Raw genomic sequence first — 20,043 nt, 5'->3', positions numbered from 1 at the left:
TTACTTAAAAGATCACATTTAGTGTTTCAGTGACTGGGAACATAAATATCGAGTTATTATTAAATTCGTTGCTTTTCTTTTCTGCAGGAGATTAAGTCTTTTGAACAATATTTAATTACACTTTTTTCCAACCTGCAAACTGGAGCTCAGCCTGTCCCAACTTAATTTCAACAGTGATTAATGTTACAGAGGAGAGGGTGACAGGAAGATTTGACAGGCTCCCACAACACTGAGCTCCATTACTCAAATTATTTGTGGCTAGAAACTGATTTGGCACATCTGTCAGTTGCAGTTATGGCAGTGAACCCAATCAACATCACTCAAACTCACTAATCTAGCGCCGCGCTTTTCGCAATGATGCAAGAGATGCAGTGGAGTTGCTGTAGCGCTCACTGCAGCTTGCATGAAAATAACAAGCTATTTCTGAATGCATCTGCGGCTCCGTCTTCTCTTCCAGAACATAACAAAACATACATAGCCATTTTTCCCCCCAAATACATAAAAAAAAAAAACAGGTAACAATAAACACCAAATAATAGTGTCTGGTTTAACGGTGCCTGCTGGTTCACCGGTGTTGTTCAACAATGCATAACCTAAAGCCCTCCTCACAAGTAGTGGTGGAAACCGGGTTCGAGATGACGGCGGCCTATGGACACAGATGCACGGATACAGAGGAGTCCACCATATTTCGCAAACTCATCGGCTGCACCGCTGCAGCTGCTTAAGATGTAGACAAACAAGGAAGGAAGTGGTTATCAAAACACGTTTCAGTTCCAACTGTAAGACAAATGACAGATAAGGAGGAGGAGGAAACCCTATTCTTGTCAGTACACTACAAAGCAATCTGTATAACATCTTAATTATGTCTTCGGCTGTATGCGCAGGGTGAGAAAATGATTTGTTGGTGCGAAAATGGAGAAAAACAAACACCTTCTTTCTTAGCCACAGTCTAGTCTACCCCTCTCCAGTTTGGTACAGCCTGCTCCTCACCACTCCAGTCTACCCCTCTCCAGTTTGGTACAGCCTGCTCCTCACCACTCCGGCTTCCTGTAGTAACACCATTGTTTATAGTGACTGCAGGCCAATGCTGCTCCTTTAGCTTTTTACAGCCCTGCTAACGCTAATTTACACTGAGCATTAGGCTGAGTGGGGCTCACAGGCAAGTAAACAGAGGGAAAGCTCTTGACTTGGGCTCTGCGGTCCCACTTTATGGCAGGAAGCTGGAGCGTTTGACAAACGCTCCAGCTTTGTGCAGCATTTGTGTGTGTGTGTGTGTGCGTGCGTGTGCACGTGCGTGTGTGTGTGTGTGCATCACAAACACCCAAAACGTTACGCAAGGAAGGAAACTGCAGAAAAAGAATGTCACAAGCATTTACACGACAGTGATCTATGGCACTTTACTGATATGATTTTCAGATGGAGGAGGCTGGAGTCAGGCCGTCACGCTCGTAGCCCCAGAGTCTCGTGACGGATAGATACACAGCCCCCTTTATTGTGACAGGACAGACATCACTGCTCCTGCGGTGACAGAGGCCCTCTGTTCAGCTCAGATCTCATGATGTCCCAGAGAGAGCGCAGCACAACAAGAGGAGAGGCCAAAAGCTAAGCCAAACACTTCACATCAAGCAAAGAGAGAGAGAGAGAGAGAGCGAGAGAAAGCAAGCATGAAGTGAGCTTTACCTATAGAAAGTGTCTTTCTGACAAAAGTCCCCCCCCCCCTCTCCTCTTACTCCTGGAATGTTCCATATTCGACGAGTGGCCGCTCTTCCAGGCCGGTTCCCTCCGTGCTCAGAGGGAGCGACAGGTTGACAAGATGAACAGAAAGTGGAGGGAGAGCGAGCGGCTCTGTGACAGTCCGTTACTCCTCCAGAAGCAGCAGTCACATCTCCTCACCTTGCAGGAGGAGCAGCAGACCCACAGAGCAGAACAGAGTCTCCTTCTTCTCCTCGTCCTCCTCCTCCACGCTCCCATTCCAGCAGCAATGTCCATTTCCGTTCAAGTGTAAATCCACATTGTCAGAGGAGCTGCTAGTTTCGTGTAAACCCGTTCTAGAGCTCTGGCCTATTCTGTTTTTAGGAGGCTTTGGATTCTCATACGCGAATCTCATCATCTTCGTCCTCCATGAACGAGGAGAAGTTGCTCTCCTCCCCTGGGGGGGCGCTGAACGTGGCGCTGTCTGTATCTCCTGCGTAGGTCTGGCTGTTTGCTTTCTCCTCCAGGGCAGCAGAGCCAGAGCTGGACATGGAGCAGCTGTCCAGGTGCAGCAGGTGTTTGGGCCGGGTCTCGGGGGTGTACTCAGGGGTGTAGGGCCCTCCATGCTCCGCCTCCAGATGCACAGAGCTGCCTAGATGTGTGGGGGCTAGCTGCAGGTCTGCATCTTCGTCATCTTCTTTCTCCTCTGCCACCTCCCGCTCCTCTTCCTCCTCATCTTTCTCCCCCTCCACACTATCCTCTCCGTGGGTGCTGAGGGCCGGCGAGGCGTGGCCCTCGCTGCTCTTACCCTCCTCGTAGCCCAGGTCGTCGTCCTCCTTCTCCATCACGCCCAGGATGTCTCCCAGCATGGAGGGCCCCAGGTCCACGTGGAAGGACATGACCGACTCGGCGTGCTTCATCCCTCCTCCGTAGTGATGCGAGGGCTCCGGGAGCTCCGTCAGCTCGCCGAAGCTCCTTTCGTCCAGCTCCAGGAAGTGAGCGGCGGTCGCAGCGGCGCCGTTGGAAGGCCTCCCGTCTGGACTGGAGCACAGGCTCTTGGCCACCATGCCGTCCACTCTGTCCTGGTCGTTGAGGAAGGGCAGGGACATGGCGTTCTTCACGTAGGTGGGCGACTCGGGCGTCACCAGCATGTTGTCTCGCTGCTGGTCCACCCGGGTGACCGACTGGGAGCGCTTGCTGCTCCTGAAGGTGCGAGACAGCAGGCCCGGCCGCGGGGAGCGGGGGAAGGAGGCGGTGTCGGGGGGAGGCTCCCCGGAGCGGGTGCTGAGGAAGGAGGTGTCTCCGAAGGCGTCGCCGCTGCGGCCCACGTGCATGGTGTGGCGGAAGTCGCCCAGCGGAGCGCTGATCATCTCGCGGGTCAGGTCCATGCGCGACGAGCGACGCTTGGTCTGCGATGAGCCAGACACGAGCTGTTTCAGGATCGGCATGATGGTGGCTGATGATGCGATTTCTAGAAAGAATATTGCTGCGCCTCAATTTCAGTCAGCCTGAGAACCTGAAAAAAAGAAAGCAAAGTACATGAAATTATAGAAATTACACAGGGATACGTAAGCTAGTGCGCTAATCAGATGAGTAAACAGCTGACGCTAAAATACATAAAATATTGCTGTAGCACTTTTCGTACCAAACTCATGCCAGACCCCTGAACAGTGTGACAGACAGACAGACAGACAGACAAATTATAGTATTAGGATTATGCCTTTGGTTTATATCAAATGCAACAGTCCTTAGTATTTCACCCGTCACTTTAGAAAGAGACAGAATGAAGCTGGTACTTCAGTAAAAGCTAATTTATGAGCAATAACAACTTCAAAGTGAAGCCTCTCACTTTAGCACATCGTAAAAAGCCAGCCTCTGAGGGCTGCTACAGTAAAAAGCCAGCCTCTGAGGGCTGCTACAGAGGAGGACTTTACAGTGAAGCCAGCCTCTGAGGGCTGCTACAGAGGAGTGAAGAAATACACAACTTATCACCAGGAGATACAGAGGACCACAGCATTCTTGAGCTGAAGCTAGCTCCTCCATCTACTGCCCAGGTTCCATGTTATGTTTGGAGAACATTCATATTTGGCTGTTTACTTCCATCCAGTCAATAAAAAATATTTCTAGGAATCTTAAATGTCCCACTAATTATAAGAGCGATCATTGAAACCCTCAATTATGCAACACTGTGATGGTAAACAGCATGACATCTATGTGACATGATGAGCTCTGAGCTGCATTGGAAAAAGATGGGGAGCACCACAGGGCTCTGCTTTAAATTGCATTATAATTGAGGCCAAAACACCAAGCCGCAGACCAACATGAAACGCAGAGGAAATCAGAGTGCCAGTGGCTTTCTGCTCTCAAACTTTGACTGCACGGCAGAGGATATCGCCAGAGATTGACAATCTTCTTCCAGTCACAAAAACGTAAATGACGTAACTATCAGAGAGAAATAACCCTGTCCAGAGGGCACACTGACTATGCAACAGACACATTATTTTGAGGTCTTATCTCAAATGGAATTGAGATTGGAGAGATGACAATTGACTTAAAACAATGCCCTAAGCAGTAATATTTTCTCAGACGACAATCTTTCAACCTTACAGATGAGTTATGGTTAACAGCTGATGGAAAGCACATTTCTGCTAGGGGTGGGAAGCACCAGATGCCCCACGATACGATATTATCACAATACTTAAGTCACGATACGATAGTATTGCGATATAGATAGATATAGATTTATTACCTTGTTTCAACTGTAAATTATGTCCCCAAAGGAAAATTATCTGTCAACATCTGTTTTATCTAATGAGATATTTCCTGTTCATCTCACTTCAATCATTTTTATTGCAGTAAAATGGGATTGTCAAGCAGACAGGCTGACCAACACTGTCACAAAAGACTGTCATAAATGGTGCATGGACTTGACATTTTGTATAATAAAATATCACGATACTTGGCATTCGATACGATATATCGCCCACAAAATATTGCTATGCTGTATCGATTTCCCCCCCACCCCTAATTTCTGCATTGTTAAACCTTGTAGCCCAGACAGACCTCATGCATGCCATGCTGCTGCGCCTGCTACCTCAGATACTGCACTGGAGGATATGATGCTGCTGCTACCTCAGGTACTGCACTGGAGGATATGATGCTGCTGCTACCTCAGGTACTGCACTGGAGGATATGATGCTGCTGCTACCTCAGGTACTGCACTGGAGGATATGAACTGCTGCTACCTCAGGTACTGCACTGGAGGATATGATGCTGCTGCTACCTCAGGTACTGCACTGGAGGATATGATGCTGCTGCTGCTACCTCAGGTACTGCACTGGAGGATATGAACTGCTGCTACCTCAGGTACTGCACTGGAGGATATGATGCTGCTGCTACCTCAGGTACTGCACTGGAGGATATGATGCTGCTGCTACCTCAGGTACTGCACTGGAGGATATGATGCTGCTGCTGCTACCTCAGGTACTGCACTGGAGGATATGAACTGCTGCTACCTCAGGTACTGCACTGGAGGATATGATGCTGCTGCTACCTCAGGTACTGCACTGGAGGATATGATGCTGCTGCTGCTACCTCAGGTACTGCACTGGAGGATAGATATGATGCTGCTGCTACCTCAGGTACTGCACTGGAGGATATGCTGCTGCTACCTCAGGTACTGCACTGGAGGATAGGAACTGCTGCTACCTCAGGTACTGCACTGGAGGATAGATATGATGCTGCTGCTACCTCAGGTACTGCACTGGAGGATAGATATGATGCTGCTGCTACCTCAGGTACTGCACTGGAGGATAGGAACTGCTGCTACGTCAGGGACTGCACTGGAGGATATGCTGCTGCTACCTCAGGTACTGCACTGGAGGATATGCTGCTGCTACCTCAGGTACTGCACTGGAGGATAGGAACTGCTGCTACCTCAGGGACTGCACTGGAGGATAGGAGCAGGGTGTGTGTCAGTGACATAAAACACACGTGAAAAGAGGTGGTCTGAAAAATGAAAAGCAAGCAATTTCTACAGACAAATATCAAAAACACATGTGTAAATATAACTGCAAAGTGGAAAATCTTCTTGGCTACATACAAGTGCTGAGGAAAATGCTTACATTGCACAGTCTACACCCCCCCCTTGCTTGAACATATTGCCTCCATTTCTTTGTTTACTCACACTAACACAGAAGGCCATCAAAACGCTGAACCACCAGACCTCTCCCTCGCCCCCTGCAGGCAAGCCTTCATAACATATTTATTATGTCTGGGTTTTTGGTGCCGTTAGGCAAATGCTGGCTGTGGTTAATGTAGCAGCCAGGCTTCTCGGCACATTCATCTTCTGTCGCCAACACCCACAGCCCGTCTGCCAGCTGAGTCTCTATACTCCACTTCCTCTTAATGCCCTTACCTGCTTTGGTTACCGTGGAAACACCCTCCCACCCACCAGCGAGCAGTCAATAGCGTTTCCTGCCTCGGGGCTGCAGAAGACATCAGGCTCATGCAAGCATGCAACACATGGCCTCCTTCTGTACCAACCGGTCCCAGAGCTCCAACAATGCACCCTTTGTTTTTGTTTTTTATCTGTCCCATTTCAATCATTCAGCCATGTTTTGTGTCATTAAGTAGCTAACTGACATCTTTCAATTATCAAACGGAAATTAATAATAATAATAATACACAAAGCTACCAAACATGGAGACAGGTAAATTGAAGTATCCATATGAATAGAAGCACTGACTACTACACGTACATGAGGCTTGGACATGATGTGAATAGTTTCCATGAGTCCCTAAGGTTGAGGCTAAAGCACACAAACAAAACAAGGTCACATTTTCACACAGAAACATGTTTATTGTTGAAGCCGCTCGATCTCCTGATATGGCTGCATTGGAAATAATGAGACAGAAAAATAATTCATACACGGACAAAAAAACAAAAACAAATCTCTGTGTGACGAGCTACTTCTGGGTGGTGTTTAAAACAGACGGAAAAACAACCCCTCGTTGAGAAGGGGAGAGGTGGTGAGAGTAAAACAACTACGCTATTGAAGGCTACCCACTGAAACGCGTTCGTTGTTGTTGCTGTCACAAGTGAAGTATTAAAAAACCTAAAGGACTTTTTTGAGTGCTGGCCTTTTGTTCTTTTTTGAGAGGCGGTGAGAGACCACACCCCTCTCACACTGTAAAAAGAGATGGTTGAGAAGGGGAGAGGTGGTGAGAGAGACCACACCATCTCTTTTTACAGTGTAGGCTAAATCTCGTGCGCACATCTCTATGCACGGGATTTCACCTCATGCTCCAACGGATGGGGACACACATGTCACTTATAGAAGCAGATGTACAGCACCGCTTAAACCCCCCCCCCCCCCCCCTTTAGCTATAACCAAACCAAAACCATGTTTTGAACCAGTCTCTAAACATGTCCCTGCTGTAAAGTCATTTTAACATGGGGGTGAATGGGGATCGACTCCCTTTTGCAGCCAGCCTCAAGTGGCCATTCGAGGAACTGCAGTTTTTTCTGTACTGGCTTCAATGCGACCCAGCGAGTGACTGCCCCCTCGCTTCCACTACCCCCATCGCACCGCCCAGGCTCCAGAAACACGCCGACAACAAGGCTTAATGGTGCCTAAGTGAGGGCCGTGCATGCAGCAATGTGTTCCAGGCCAGAGGCCAGAGGCCATGAGGCCATGAGGCCAGGAGGCCAGGCCTCTGTTCTGCATCTCCTCAGCTGAATATAAACCAGACCCAGGAAGCTCTGCACTAACACAGACCTTTAACAGCTATATCAAACCTGACTCTCCCAACCCTGCTGTATTTATAACTCCCCATCTCGTGTGCCGTGTGTGTGTGTGTGTGTGTGTGTGTGTGTTAGTGTGTGTGTGTGTGTGTGTGTGTGCGTGTGCGCACATGCGTGTGGGGGTGTGTGTGTGGGGGTGTACACGTGATTGAAAAAGTGGCAAAGGGCCTGAGAGAGGCGGCAGTTAACTTAGCGTGGGAACGGCGAGGTCATAGCGGGGGGCCGGGGGGACGTTGACTTTATAAACAGACTCTCACAACAGCCATGTGGTCATGGCTGCAGCACAGCACACTGCTCAGACCATGGGACAGACACGGACCCGTCAAGACGGACCAAGTAGGAGGGACATCTGCGATCTTCATTCCTGACAGAGACATTGGAGACCGTTTACAACCAAGCCTCACAAACTTAACACACATTCTGCACACACACTCCACTGACCTACAGACCTTGAGCCCCCTGAATGATATATAGGGGTTTTTGGAAGATGACAGACTGACCATCCTGGGAGTAGATGTGGTATTTCTCAACTGCTAGGCAAAGCAGTATGTACAACGCACACACACACACATACAAAACATACATGAACGCACAAGTTAGGAACCGCTCCAAACCTTCGCCAGTGCTGCGGTGCCCCCATCGCTTGACATCTGGTTGGGGAAATAACATTCCAGGCCGTTTCCCCAAATGTATTTATGCTCTGGGAATGTAATGTTAGCTCTGTTTATAGATCGCATAACTCCATTATCAATAGAACCCAGCCTGGGACTGAGTGAGGAGGGTTCTAAATCTGCTTTAAATACTATATGGTTATGACCAAACTTCATGGGAGCAGAATACACACCCAAAACCCTCCAGGCCAAACCCACAGAAATACTGTAGGAAGGAATGGCTTCTTTTACGTCCATTAAGTGGTTGAAGAAGAAACAAGAGCACTAAATCAGAACCGCTAACCTCCATAGATTCACTATAGGAAGTAGAGATGAAACGCTATGGAAATTTCCTATCGCGATTATAGTGACCAAAATTATCGCGGTTATTGAGTATTATCGCGGTATTGTTAAAATGTGCTGAAACTGTTCAAAAAGTACTGATATACACAATTCACCAAGGTTGCGCGCCTGCATCTGGTAGACTGTTGGTAAATTTGGTTGATGATGGACAGTATTTACAGTGTTTTTCAAAGCACTGTAATGGTAACACGATAATCATGGTAATACCATTTTAATAATAATAAAAATTTGAAACGGTATAATACTAACTAACCGCCAGGAATTTTATGGCGGGTTATGATTAAACCGTGATCAACCGTGATCAAATGATCATTTGATCATCCTACTAGGAAGAATTCTTCCAACTCAAAAGAAGATCTGTAGACATTATACATCTCCTCCTGTACACAGAGGAAAATGAATGAACGGTGGCTATGAGAGCTGGAAGCTGGAATAATGAGTAAAATGCATAAGCATTCATAATTACACCCATTCCTGTTGTACAGCTCATTTAACATAGTGCAACAACACTGCACCCGCCTTCAGACACCGGGGAATTTATATGCATGTCACAGTGTTTCCCATAGAAGATTTCTCAGGCCTGGAGGGATTTCTAAACGTACCCCGACCTCAACAGTGGCGGCCCTCGCTGGCGACGCTAAACTTTTAGCTAACCTGTTCGCATCTATGTTCGCAATGGCATCCCAAGTATCATCATACTATTATGGGATGCGATGCGAACAGTTGCATTATGGGATGTGCGTTTCCCAGGCAACGACACACGTTGCCACGTTTTGGAACAGCGCCGCACGCTGGCACAATGCTCCTAAAAGCAAAATGCTTATTGTTCTGAATGATTTGGCATCTTCTATTACGGTCAACACCAAAAAAATAAAAATAAATGCAATTTTTTTTTCTGGCCTAGTGGGGGCACCGTTGGCCTGGCGGGCCCGCCAGGCCTGTAGAATGGTAGGGGAAACACTGCATGACAAACAGGCCTGTTCAACATCAAAGACAAATAATGACCGAAAATGTGTGTTTAAGTCAACACATAACTTTTCACGTCCTTTCAATACTGTCACACGCGGCCAGTCAAGGCTAATACACAACACATCACTCAGCCTGGCAGACACGCACCATTCTTACATACGACAAATGGCCCATTTGCCTAATTGAGTATTGATGTCACTTCCTGGTAATCAATCCCTGCGGTGTGTATTCTACTGGGCCACGGCTGCAGTGTGAGAGGCCCTCCGTCTGGCCCATTTGGAGTCAGTGACCTGGACGGGCCACAGAATGACCTGGGGGGGTGGGACAGCAGGAGGGGGGGTGGGAGGCCACATGCACCTAAAGTCTACCATCCAACAGACTGGAAAACAGGCAGCAACATGGCTGATCCTCTGTCTTCCTCACTTGCTCTCAGTCTCCGATCCTTTGCACGAGACGAGTGCACTTGAGCTAATTCATTTGTATGTTTGGTGGCAACGTTACAAAACTGATGGTCCTAGCATTTGCAAGTGTCCTGTTCCTCACTGGACACTGCATCTCCCCAGTAGTGTGCGAGTGTAATAATACCCCATTTCACACCTAGGGTCCAATCAGGGTTATTCCCAGGTTGGTTTTGGGTATGAAAGGGTTAATCTGGGTTGGCAACCCAGCTCAAGGTGGGTCGGGGACCAGGGTCAGACCAGGGTTCAATGCAGTGTGAATGGCACCACCCGGGTTGCCATTTGTTATGCTAATAGCCCATATTATAAATTGTTAATAATCTTTCCTGGGTTGTGACCCGGGTCCTATTCTGCCATGGCCAGCGTCCAGGGATTAACCCCGTGTTGACTGACTTGGTGTGAATTGACAAAAGAAGGGTTGAACATGGGTCAAGTAACCCTGGTCGTTGGTTTGAAAGTGGTATTAAGACCAGTGGGCAAGCCCACTCCCTTTCCCCTGAAGATGCAGAAGTCTTTGTTTAAGCTGTAATTCCTCGAATGGCCACTTGAGGCAGGACCGAAACACAATATAATTTGGCGACGGCCAACGTTTGAACTCCGCCAGGGAGAAGAAATTTAATGGGATTATAGCTACGTCCATATTATTTATGTCTATGATTAGGAGCAGAGAGATGAACTGTTGTTTTGTGGTTACACACAACACATGGTCACACACATGTTCCAGTAAGCAGACAAATGGCCTGTAGTAGATAGCTATCTGCCACCCAACTCACTTAGCAGGGCTGAAGATCTCATTTAGGACAGAGCAGCCCCAAGGACAAACAGTGGAAATCACATTACCTCTCAATCACACAGACAGGGAGCAACAGACAGTGTGCCACCACTGCCCTCTGAGATAGAGACAGCGATGCATTGATCTAATAAGCACCTACAAATATAGCCTTCATTCATACACAATAAGTGGATTTAATGTTGCCAACATGGCTGACTTAGGACCGTTCCATGAGTTCAGCGGGCTCAGAAACATGCCATGTGCTTGTGCTGCTGTAGATTCAGATCCACTTCATGACATTGTGTGCCCTCCCCCTCCACTACCCGTGTCCCCTCCCCTCCATCATTCTCCACCATGCTGTCTCAATACTGCAGGGATGCCAAATGGCTCGTTACGATCAAAGTGTAAATCCGCTGTGGGCTCAGGAGCAAATCCAAAATCTGTAACCGAAATGAAATAAATACGATGGAGAAAGTCTGTGCATGTAACTGACCCTGACCCTGCTTACACACTTCCCGTGTGTGTGTGTGTGTGTGTGTGTGTGTGTGTGTGTGTGTGTGTGTGTGTGTGTGTGTGCGCGCGCGTGCGTGCGTGTGTGTGTGTGTGTGTGTGTCATAATGTGAAAGCCACAGTTCAGCACTTTGCTGTCTCTGCTTGTATAAGTGTGAAGTCAGGGGCATGCGTCTGAGGTAATGAGCTGTGCTCGTGTGTCACACTTCGCCCACCAGGACAAGAGAGCAGAGAGAATTAAATCTCTACCTGCCCCAAGATCACTCAGTGGCATATTAAGAGGTAAGTAGCTTGGACTGGGAGAACAAACTCATAAGACCTCATTCAGTCAGATTTAAAATTAACTTCCACGACTGGCAAATGATTATGTAACTCAATACACTGTTAATTCATTCCACATAATCAGATGGTAACAGGGTTCCCACACCTTCTTTAACGTCAAATTCAAGGACATTTCAAGGACTTTCCAGGTGCAATTCCCTCAAATTCAAGAACCCAACACATGTTTTGAGACATGGCTCAAGGTTAATTACTGTTACAACACTGATCATTTGTATAATGAGAACTAGCAGGCAACACACAGACAACTAAAAACAGAGAGGATTGAATGTGTCGTACAAACTTCAATTTCTATTCTTGCACACAAAAACATGCACTTTCAATGACCTGTTTATTTATGACTCTTTTTCAAATGAAATCGATTTCTTTCTCTCAAATTCACAAACTTTTAAGGACCCATGGGAACCCTGAGCACACGCCCTGTAGCAACACTTCACACTGCCCTACCACATGCTTAACCAGCGTTATCATAACCATCAGCCAACTACTGTCTAGTGACAAGCTCATCTGCCACATCCACACTGTTCAAACCCATAAGCAAGGAGATCATGGCCACGATACAGACGAGATAAGGAAGACGATGACGCCAGAGACACCAGCTTTCAAAAGACCGTCGGCAGCCAATGAGAAGGGCCCTGGCTGGCAGCAGAGGACAAGGCCTGAAGCAAGTCAGCTAGACGTGCAGCAGCTGACCCTCTCAGAGCAGAGAGGAGATGACTGTGTCTTTACATAACAGCATACACACAGCCTCCAGACAGACAACACAACACAACACATCTCTCTCTGTCTCTCTGCTTTGAGGAAACCGTCAGCTGTCATTAGCAACACAAACGGATAGTAAAATGGTAAATGTGGACTGCATTTATATAGTGCTTTTATCCAAAGCGCTTTACAATGTGCTAGGGTTGTCAAAAGTATCAATAGTATCAAAAAGTATCAATACTGAAAATGTGAATCAGGTATCGATAGTATCGATAAGTATCAATACTAAAAATTTGAAATGGATACAATACTCATTTGCAACAGTTTCAATCAATCAGTGCTTTATTTTAATGAAAAATCAGTGATTTTTCCCTCCCTATCATTGGGTATCGCAGCGCTTCAACAAGCTAAACGTGTTGTGATGGCTAGAGCAGCAGGGCTAATCTGCTGTCTAAATTCAAAGTTTGATCAGGTCTAGATTATGGAGAAGCGTGCGTCTGTCCGTCCATCCGTCTAACTTTATTTTTATGCCTCTTGATGTGTCGTCATCCCCCCGTTCCCGTGGTATCGAAAATGGTATCGAGTATCGATATTTCCCTGGGTATCGGTATCGAAGTAGAAATGATTGTATCGTGACATCCCTACAATGTGCCTACATTCACCCATTCACACATGCATTCACACACCGAAGGCGGCAAGCTGCCACTCAGGGTGCTGGCACAGGCATCGGGAGCAATTTGGGCAATCAGTGTCTTGCCCAAGGACACCTCGACATGCCTCGTTGACAGATCGAACCACCAACCTTGTAATTAGTGGATGCCCTGCTCTACAGTACCTCCTGATGGCAGACGAGAGCAGTGTTCTCCCCACATTCAAGAATGACGATTATTTTGTGGGCTCAAGTGAGACAGATAAACATCATTTTTGTGGATCGACAATGCTTTAGACACAAACAATATCCTCCATTCCTTCCTGCTGTTCCTTCTCAATACTATCAGGTCTGATCAGAATACGTTATAACACGCTACTGAAATGGCAGCCAGTATGGCTGGGGGCGGGGCTGGCATTTAGATTGTTTTTATATCGTCAGAGAGAATTGGCAGAGAGAGGGTTGGGCCTGGGGACAGAATCCGGAGAACATGCCAGAAACGACAACTTAAAGAGCAAATCAACACTTAACTCAGTAAAACTTTGCAAGCATGTTGCACTAGTTCTGGCCACACCTCAATCTGTGTTGTCAAAGCTAATGTTTTTGCATCGGATGCAAGTAAGTAAGTAAGTACATTTTATTTGTATAGCACTTCCCACAGAGAAAACTCACAAATAGCGCTTTCAGACAGACACGGTTCTGGTTCTGGCTCCGGCTCCGTTCTGGAGTCTCAGAACCTTGGTGCTTTCTGGCGAACCAGCCCGTGTTCACACCAGTTTAAGCGGAACCAAAGTGGGAGGACATTATTCGGTAGTCCTTCAGTTTATTTTTTATTTTTTTAAGTTTATTAATTATTTGGTCTGGCGTTCGAGTGAACCCAGCCTTGGCCCTCTCTTCTGCAAGTTCGGCATATGACTTGCTCTTTCTTGTACTGCTTTCTAGCTTTTCTTGAGATTCGGTAGATGCCCAAATCGCCACTAAACATTTGGTTTCCTCAGGAGACCACTGCAAATTATTTTTCTCTGTGTTGTCACTGCCTTCTTCTCCTTCCTGCTCGTTTTCACAGCCTAGAATGAGACACGCCCACTGATGTCACGGTTCCCAAGGAAAACCAACTATTTTTTGGTTCCGCTGAGAACCAACTTTTCAGGTTCCGAACCAATTATTTTTTCGGTCTGAACGCGCCGACCAGTTCAGATTAGGGTTCTGGAACCGGAACCGGCATGGAGCCCTGCTGGTGTGAAAGCCCTAAAAGTGCTTCACAGGATTAGAAAAACAAAACAACCAATCAAACAATCAATACCGGTAACAGTAAAATACAAAGAACACAGCAATACAAGACTACAGGAGCAGACAGCTAAAAAGGCTAGACAAATGCTTGTCTAAACAGAAGCGTTTTTAGCTGCCGTTTAAAAATGCCCTGAGAAGACGCAGCTCTCAGGACGTGAGGAAGAACGTTCCACAACCTAGGAGCTACAGACTCAAAGGCTCGGTCACCTTTGGTTTTGAGCCTTGTGCGAGGAACAACTAACAGGCTCTGGTCAGCAGACCTCAGAGACCTGCTGGGAAAATGTCAAACGCAACATACCTGCTTTGACATCACGGACCGGGGGGGCGTGGCTAAATTACTTTAAATGTTTCCAGCCGCGGTAAGTTGCATCTAAATCCTTCCCAGCTTGTGCGCTCGTCTAAAGGTCCAGTGCAAAGAGCCAGTTCACCGGCTAAACTAATTGGTCGCTATCTGAACAAAGACATCCGGGCGAGTGCTCTGGAGACGTGCACAAAAAACTGCAAGAATGTGACTAATCGGCCCCGAGATAAAGTGACTTGACACAAGCAACCTCAACACGCCAATTAGCCTACTACTACTCACGGAAAAAAACGCGAAAAATGACGTGCGTAGCGACTGTATACACACATGACATGGGTGTAACGGAGACGTGTGTCGGTGTGGTCCACAGGGAGGAGAGAGAAGAGTATGAGCAAGCACACCCTCCCATCTCTCCGGAAACCTCCTCAGCCTGCCCTTCCTGTGTCCACTCAATGCAAACACAGGCCTCCTCCATCAGGCTGCATTACTGACGGGCTAAGCAAACAAACAGCTCATATCTCCATCAGCACTGCTGTGTTCATCATGTACAGAGCTGCACATGGGCCAGTGCTGTGTTCATCATGTACAGAGCTGCACATGGGCCAGTGCTGTGTTCATCATGTACAGAGCTGCACATGGGCCAGTGCTGGGGGGTGTGTGATCCAAAGCAGCCTAAATGCCATGGATCAGTATAGACCAGAACTGCAACGCGTCATCGCACTGCACCGCGCCCCTTTTTGGGGGAATGCTGAAATCCTCTTTGACTCAGGCTGAACGGACATGACGACAGTCCAGTCAACCTTAATTTATTCATATATCTCGACCGTTCAGGTTCGGGCAAGGTCGCAAAATAATTAGTAGACATGTTTATCAAACCAAAAAAACACTTGAACCCGAAATTAATGAATTGGTATTTTGTCTATGCTAGCTAAAAACACGGCAAAAATACCATCACAACAACGCTATTCATTCTTTCTATCCCCCAAAAAGGGGCGCGGCCTTGACGCTTTGGATGTGCAGTTCTGGTCTATATGGAACATCCCATTTTTAGAGACTAAAATCTAGAGCCCGACCGACCGATATATTGATCGGCCAATATTGGCCTAGAATATCGGTATCGGCGTATATTGTCTGAATTTTTTTTTCATTTTAGGCAGCATCAGTACACTGAATGTCATTTTGAACAATAAACAATACATTTTATTGTTAAACTGTGAAATATCCTGCCTCCATTATCTTTGTCACAAGTGTTTGATAATTGAGGGCTCATTGCCATAAAAAAGTAGCCTACATTTATATGTATCTAACAAAATATATATATAAAGAATATCAGCAGATATATCGTTGTCAGAAATGTTTTCCTCCCCACTATCGGTATCGGCCCTGAAGATCCAGTATTGGTCGGGCGCTCCTAAAATCATTTCAGCACTTAAACACAGCCGGCCCATCTTCCTCTCTACAGAGAGCTGAGTCACAAAGCCGATGAAAGCTCCAGCCTCCAGCCCGAGGGGTCCATACCACCGCCCAGGAACAGACAGCCCCCAGTCTGGCCAGGTGTCTCCAGCAGTGTTGAGCTGCTCAGTGGACTGAGTTGACATTTTAAAAGGCTCTGGTGGAAACCTGTCCTCGTGCTCCTCGGTGGAAAGAATGCGGGGAAATTATGGGATGTAGAGAATCTTGCTTAGAGTGCTATAATTACAGGGCCAGAACAGATGAGAAGCAGTGACATGCACACGCTGAAGGGAAGCCACAGAAGCAATGATCATCTGAGCTGAGGGTCTGAGGAGCAAAACAGTTGAGGACTCTTTCTTCAAAACATGTTTTGTTTCTAGGAAACCTCAATGAAACCTTTGACTGTGTGTGTGGTAAAACTGTCACCAGAGGGGGAATCTACAGGGTCACTCATTACACCTGGCACCAACATGCATTTTCTGTGATCAGATTGCAATCGGATAGTGCTTGACCACATTAGCGTGATTTCATTTACACCTGGTGTTGTTAGCATGCATTGTGGGTGATCAGATTGCAATCTGATTAACCCAAAACGGATGTCCTCTCAATCTGCATACAGTTGCCATATGCGGATTGAGAGGACACATTGCATTTACACTTGTGTTCAATGTGGTCACAATGCGTCCCTGACCACCTCCGGAGGTGGTTTGGCTGATCAGATCGCAATCCGTCTTACACCTGTACTTTCAAGTGGTCAAGCGCTATCTGATTGCAATCGGATCACAGAAAACACATGTTAGTGCCAGGTGTAAACGGCCTGTTTTAAGTGGATAACGTACTCTACATGGGTTGTCTTCACAATCCAATTATCTGGTTAACACAATGCGAATACAACAGAGAACAGAAGATCTCAGATAGTTCACGCAAATTAGCTTTACTGTCACGATTTTATTCCGATGTTGGAGCAACATTTGTGCAGTTGGAGGTTACGTGGCCTTGTCTGGTACCAAGCTGATATCAGCGCCATGAATATGTAGTGACAGGCAAACAGGATGGCATGGCTGCTGAATAAACATCTCCTCCAGAATATTTACGGTACCAAGTACCAACCCCGGCTTCCATGTTGGGTAAGACTAGAAAACAATGCCAGCAAACAAGCGTCACAGGAACAAACACAGCATTCACACAACACACACACACACAGCCTTCACACAACACACAACACACACACACACACACACACACACACACGATGTTGGGACAACAAGGTTATATAAAAGGTTGTGTTGGTGAACTAATGAACTCAAATGGCCACAGTGTAGCCAGCTAGTTCTGCAAAATGTGCGCCAAGAGAAAAGTACTGTTTTGTGTATCGCAAAAATTGTCCACCGAGCAGGAGGGATTTCTGCGTATATCATTTACAGGCTTGTGGGCAGCAAAGACGTCGAAACAATCAACAACCTGACATTATGCTATACACATGCTTCAAGTGGCCCGTCAAGTTCTCTGTAATAATCTCACGGTTCAATGTCACCATCCTCAGAGGCATTCCACGAAAAAAAAAAGAAATAACAGTTTATATTGGAATTTCCTGGAATGTGTGTGGGGGCCGGACAGGACACACACATTGCCTCAAAATGAGCACACAAACTGCAGGCATGTTGAAACATGGACGCAGGGACCATACACTCACCAAGCCACAAATAATACAGTCAAAAGTGGCAGTTGAGCAGCAGGGAGAGTGAGTGAGTCAACAACTATCCCCCAAAATAAAAGTGTCTTAACTCGCTTCACTTTCTAATGTAACCCTGAAGCAACCTCTGAGCAGGTTGTTCTGCTGCCTGGGCCCTGAGCCAGCAGCTGCTGTCTACACCACGCACTGCCCAATAACAGCATCCTTGGCACAGCCTCCAATACCACACACACACACACACGGGACGGGGAGGGAGGGGGGGGAGGAGAACTTTCACCTTCCGGCTCAAAACAAATGTCTCCCGCAGGTGACTAGATGCTTGGTAATCTCATAGACAGGAGAAAGCAGAGAGAACAGAACCTGTGTGGACTGGTTACAAATCCACCCAACCCCCCCTCCCCCAAATCCCCATCTGCTTTCAGAGAGACTTCTGGCCAATTAAAAGATAAATAAATAAACAGTAGTTTAGTTTGGCTTGTTTGCTGTGTCGTCAAGCTAAATCCATTAAGGGCCTAGGCACAGCTTGACATCTCACAAAGCTCGCGGTGTCTTTGGGATGAGACAGGTCCGATGTCACATTAGAACCTGTGAATACAAAGCCTGATGTACCTCTGATAGCATTAGCATGTCTCCCAACAGTTGGAGTTGCTATCAGTGCAGCAGTGATGTCCTACAGACCTGAGGCCCATTATGTAATTACCCCCCAGTCAATGAGCTCATCAGATGCCATCATGACTCCCATGCCAAGCAAATTGAACCGGGCGGCCAAGTCAACAAGCTCTGGGATCTGGGGGTAATGAACTGGACAAACGGGCCGCCGGGCGTGCACACTGCACAGTACACAGTCCACACAGTACACTGGCCATCAAGTAGCCGAGGTGCAAAGTGTGGAATGTGGGACATCTCTCTGGTCCAGTCCTCTCTGGTCTTGTAAAATCTATGGCCAACATCAAGTCTGAAGCGGAAGGAAGTTCTTAAATGACTCCATATGATCCCATAGTGTCAACAAAACATTTCACCCACTCTTCACTTCAGAATAAGTTTATAGCATAGATAGGTTTCAAAACATGTAGACTTGTGCATGAAGGCCCAATTTACATCTGTTCAAAATACACAACACTGAACATGTTTTAAAATAGTAGTCTACCATTTTATTTATTTATTTATTTACTTACAGAATTTATTTATTTATTTATTTGGGTCAACTTTGAAACACGTTCTCCAACATATTGTGAAATATAGCCTACGTGGAATTTTGTATTACTTTGAAATGGGTCCAAAATGTATTAATCAATTTCAGCTTCAAGACATTTCCAGCTAGACTCAGTCACTGTGATGCTACAACATGCTGCTACTCTCTGCCCACATTGTCTGCCCACATTGTTGCTCTGAATCTGATGGGCTGCACAGGAAGAGCTCGATTCTCGCAACAGCGTTTGATCTGCATAATAAATCATTATTTTCTTTGAGAAGGAAAGCATTAAAATAGCTATAATTGTTCAGTTAAAGCATTGTATTTATGATTGCCTGCCCTACATCAGTGATGCGATTATAATGCGCTGGTTCAGGGTGGGTCACTGGCACAGGGAACAATAAGTAGCTGACCACAAAAGCCTCAGCTGCCTTGCAACATAAGCCTTTAATCACGGATTAAAGAAGGATTGCCAAATACATATTTGAGCTGTATAAACTGATTGAAGGCGGCAATTGTATATTGTGGAGGTGACTGGTGAGGTAGCTAGTAGTAACAATAGAGCGTTCACATACCGTGCATCCCATTCATAAAAGCTGGATGCTGCTCCACTAGACCCCCAGCAGGTTCACAATGGGGGTGCGTTCATCAAACAGCAGCGGTCGCGGAATGGCCCGATCAAGTCTCGCAAAGTCCAGGAAACTCTGTGCTAGACAGAAAGACAAATCTCTGGTTTCCAAAGAACTGCTGCTATTGCTGTCATCGCATCCTCTGTAGCGGTGCTGCAGCTCCTCTGAAGGCAAGAAGTCAGTTCAATGCCTGCCTGCTTCAATAGTGCTTTTGAACACGCCCTCCTCCGCGGCCCCTTAAAGGCACAGGCTGCCAGCATGGGGCCAGGTCAACCTTTTCACGTCAAGGACCCCTAAACGGACACAAATTAGACTCCCATTTGATTGGATTTTGTCCCATCTGATAATAGTTTTTGCTTTGAGTTGTTTTATTACAGAAAGTGTATGAAACCCATGAGCAAAATAGTCATACATTCTGTCATTGTGTTACCTATGGATGGAATTATGGTGAAGATTACCCCCCCCCCCCTTTTTTTTTACATGGGACCCCCTGGAACCCCCTCAGGGATGGGGGCCCCCGGACCCTACTTTGAGAACCACTGGAGTAGTAGCAGTCATTCTCAACCTTTTTCACTGA

The 20,043-nt window shown here is 46.7% G+C and overlaps 1 protein-coding gene across 1 annotated transcript; it reads right to left on the bottom strand.

Annotated features, from left to right (window-relative positions):
* Nucleotides 1-582: 582 nt before the first annotated feature.
* cdc42ep4a (CDC42 effector protein (Rho GTPase binding) 4a) lies at nucleotides 583-19,599 on the bottom strand. Its single transcript, XM_083648746.1, has 2 exons — nucleotides 19,413-19,599; nucleotides 583-3,208 (listed from the first exon to the last, which is right to left on the bottom strand). The coding sequence occupies exon 2, from the start codon at nucleotides 3,138-3,140 to the stop codon at nucleotides 2,091-2,093; it is 1,050 nt and encodes a 349-aa protein (XP_083504872.1). The 5' UTR covers nucleotides 3,141-3,208; nucleotides 19,413-19,599; the 3' UTR covers nucleotides 583-2,090.
* Between the last annotated feature and the right edge of the window lie 444 nt (nucleotides 19,600-20,043).

The sequence above is a fragment of the Poromitra crassiceps genome, assembly GCF_964638095.1.
Source record: "Poromitra crassiceps genome assembly, chromosome: 13".
In the NCBI taxonomy this organism is placed as follows: domain Eukaryota; kingdom Metazoa; phylum Chordata; class Actinopteri; order Beryciformes; family Melamphaidae; genus Poromitra; species Poromitra crassiceps.
Note: the sequence above shows the minus strand (reverse complement) of the source record. Positions and strands in the feature narration are given on the sequence as shown.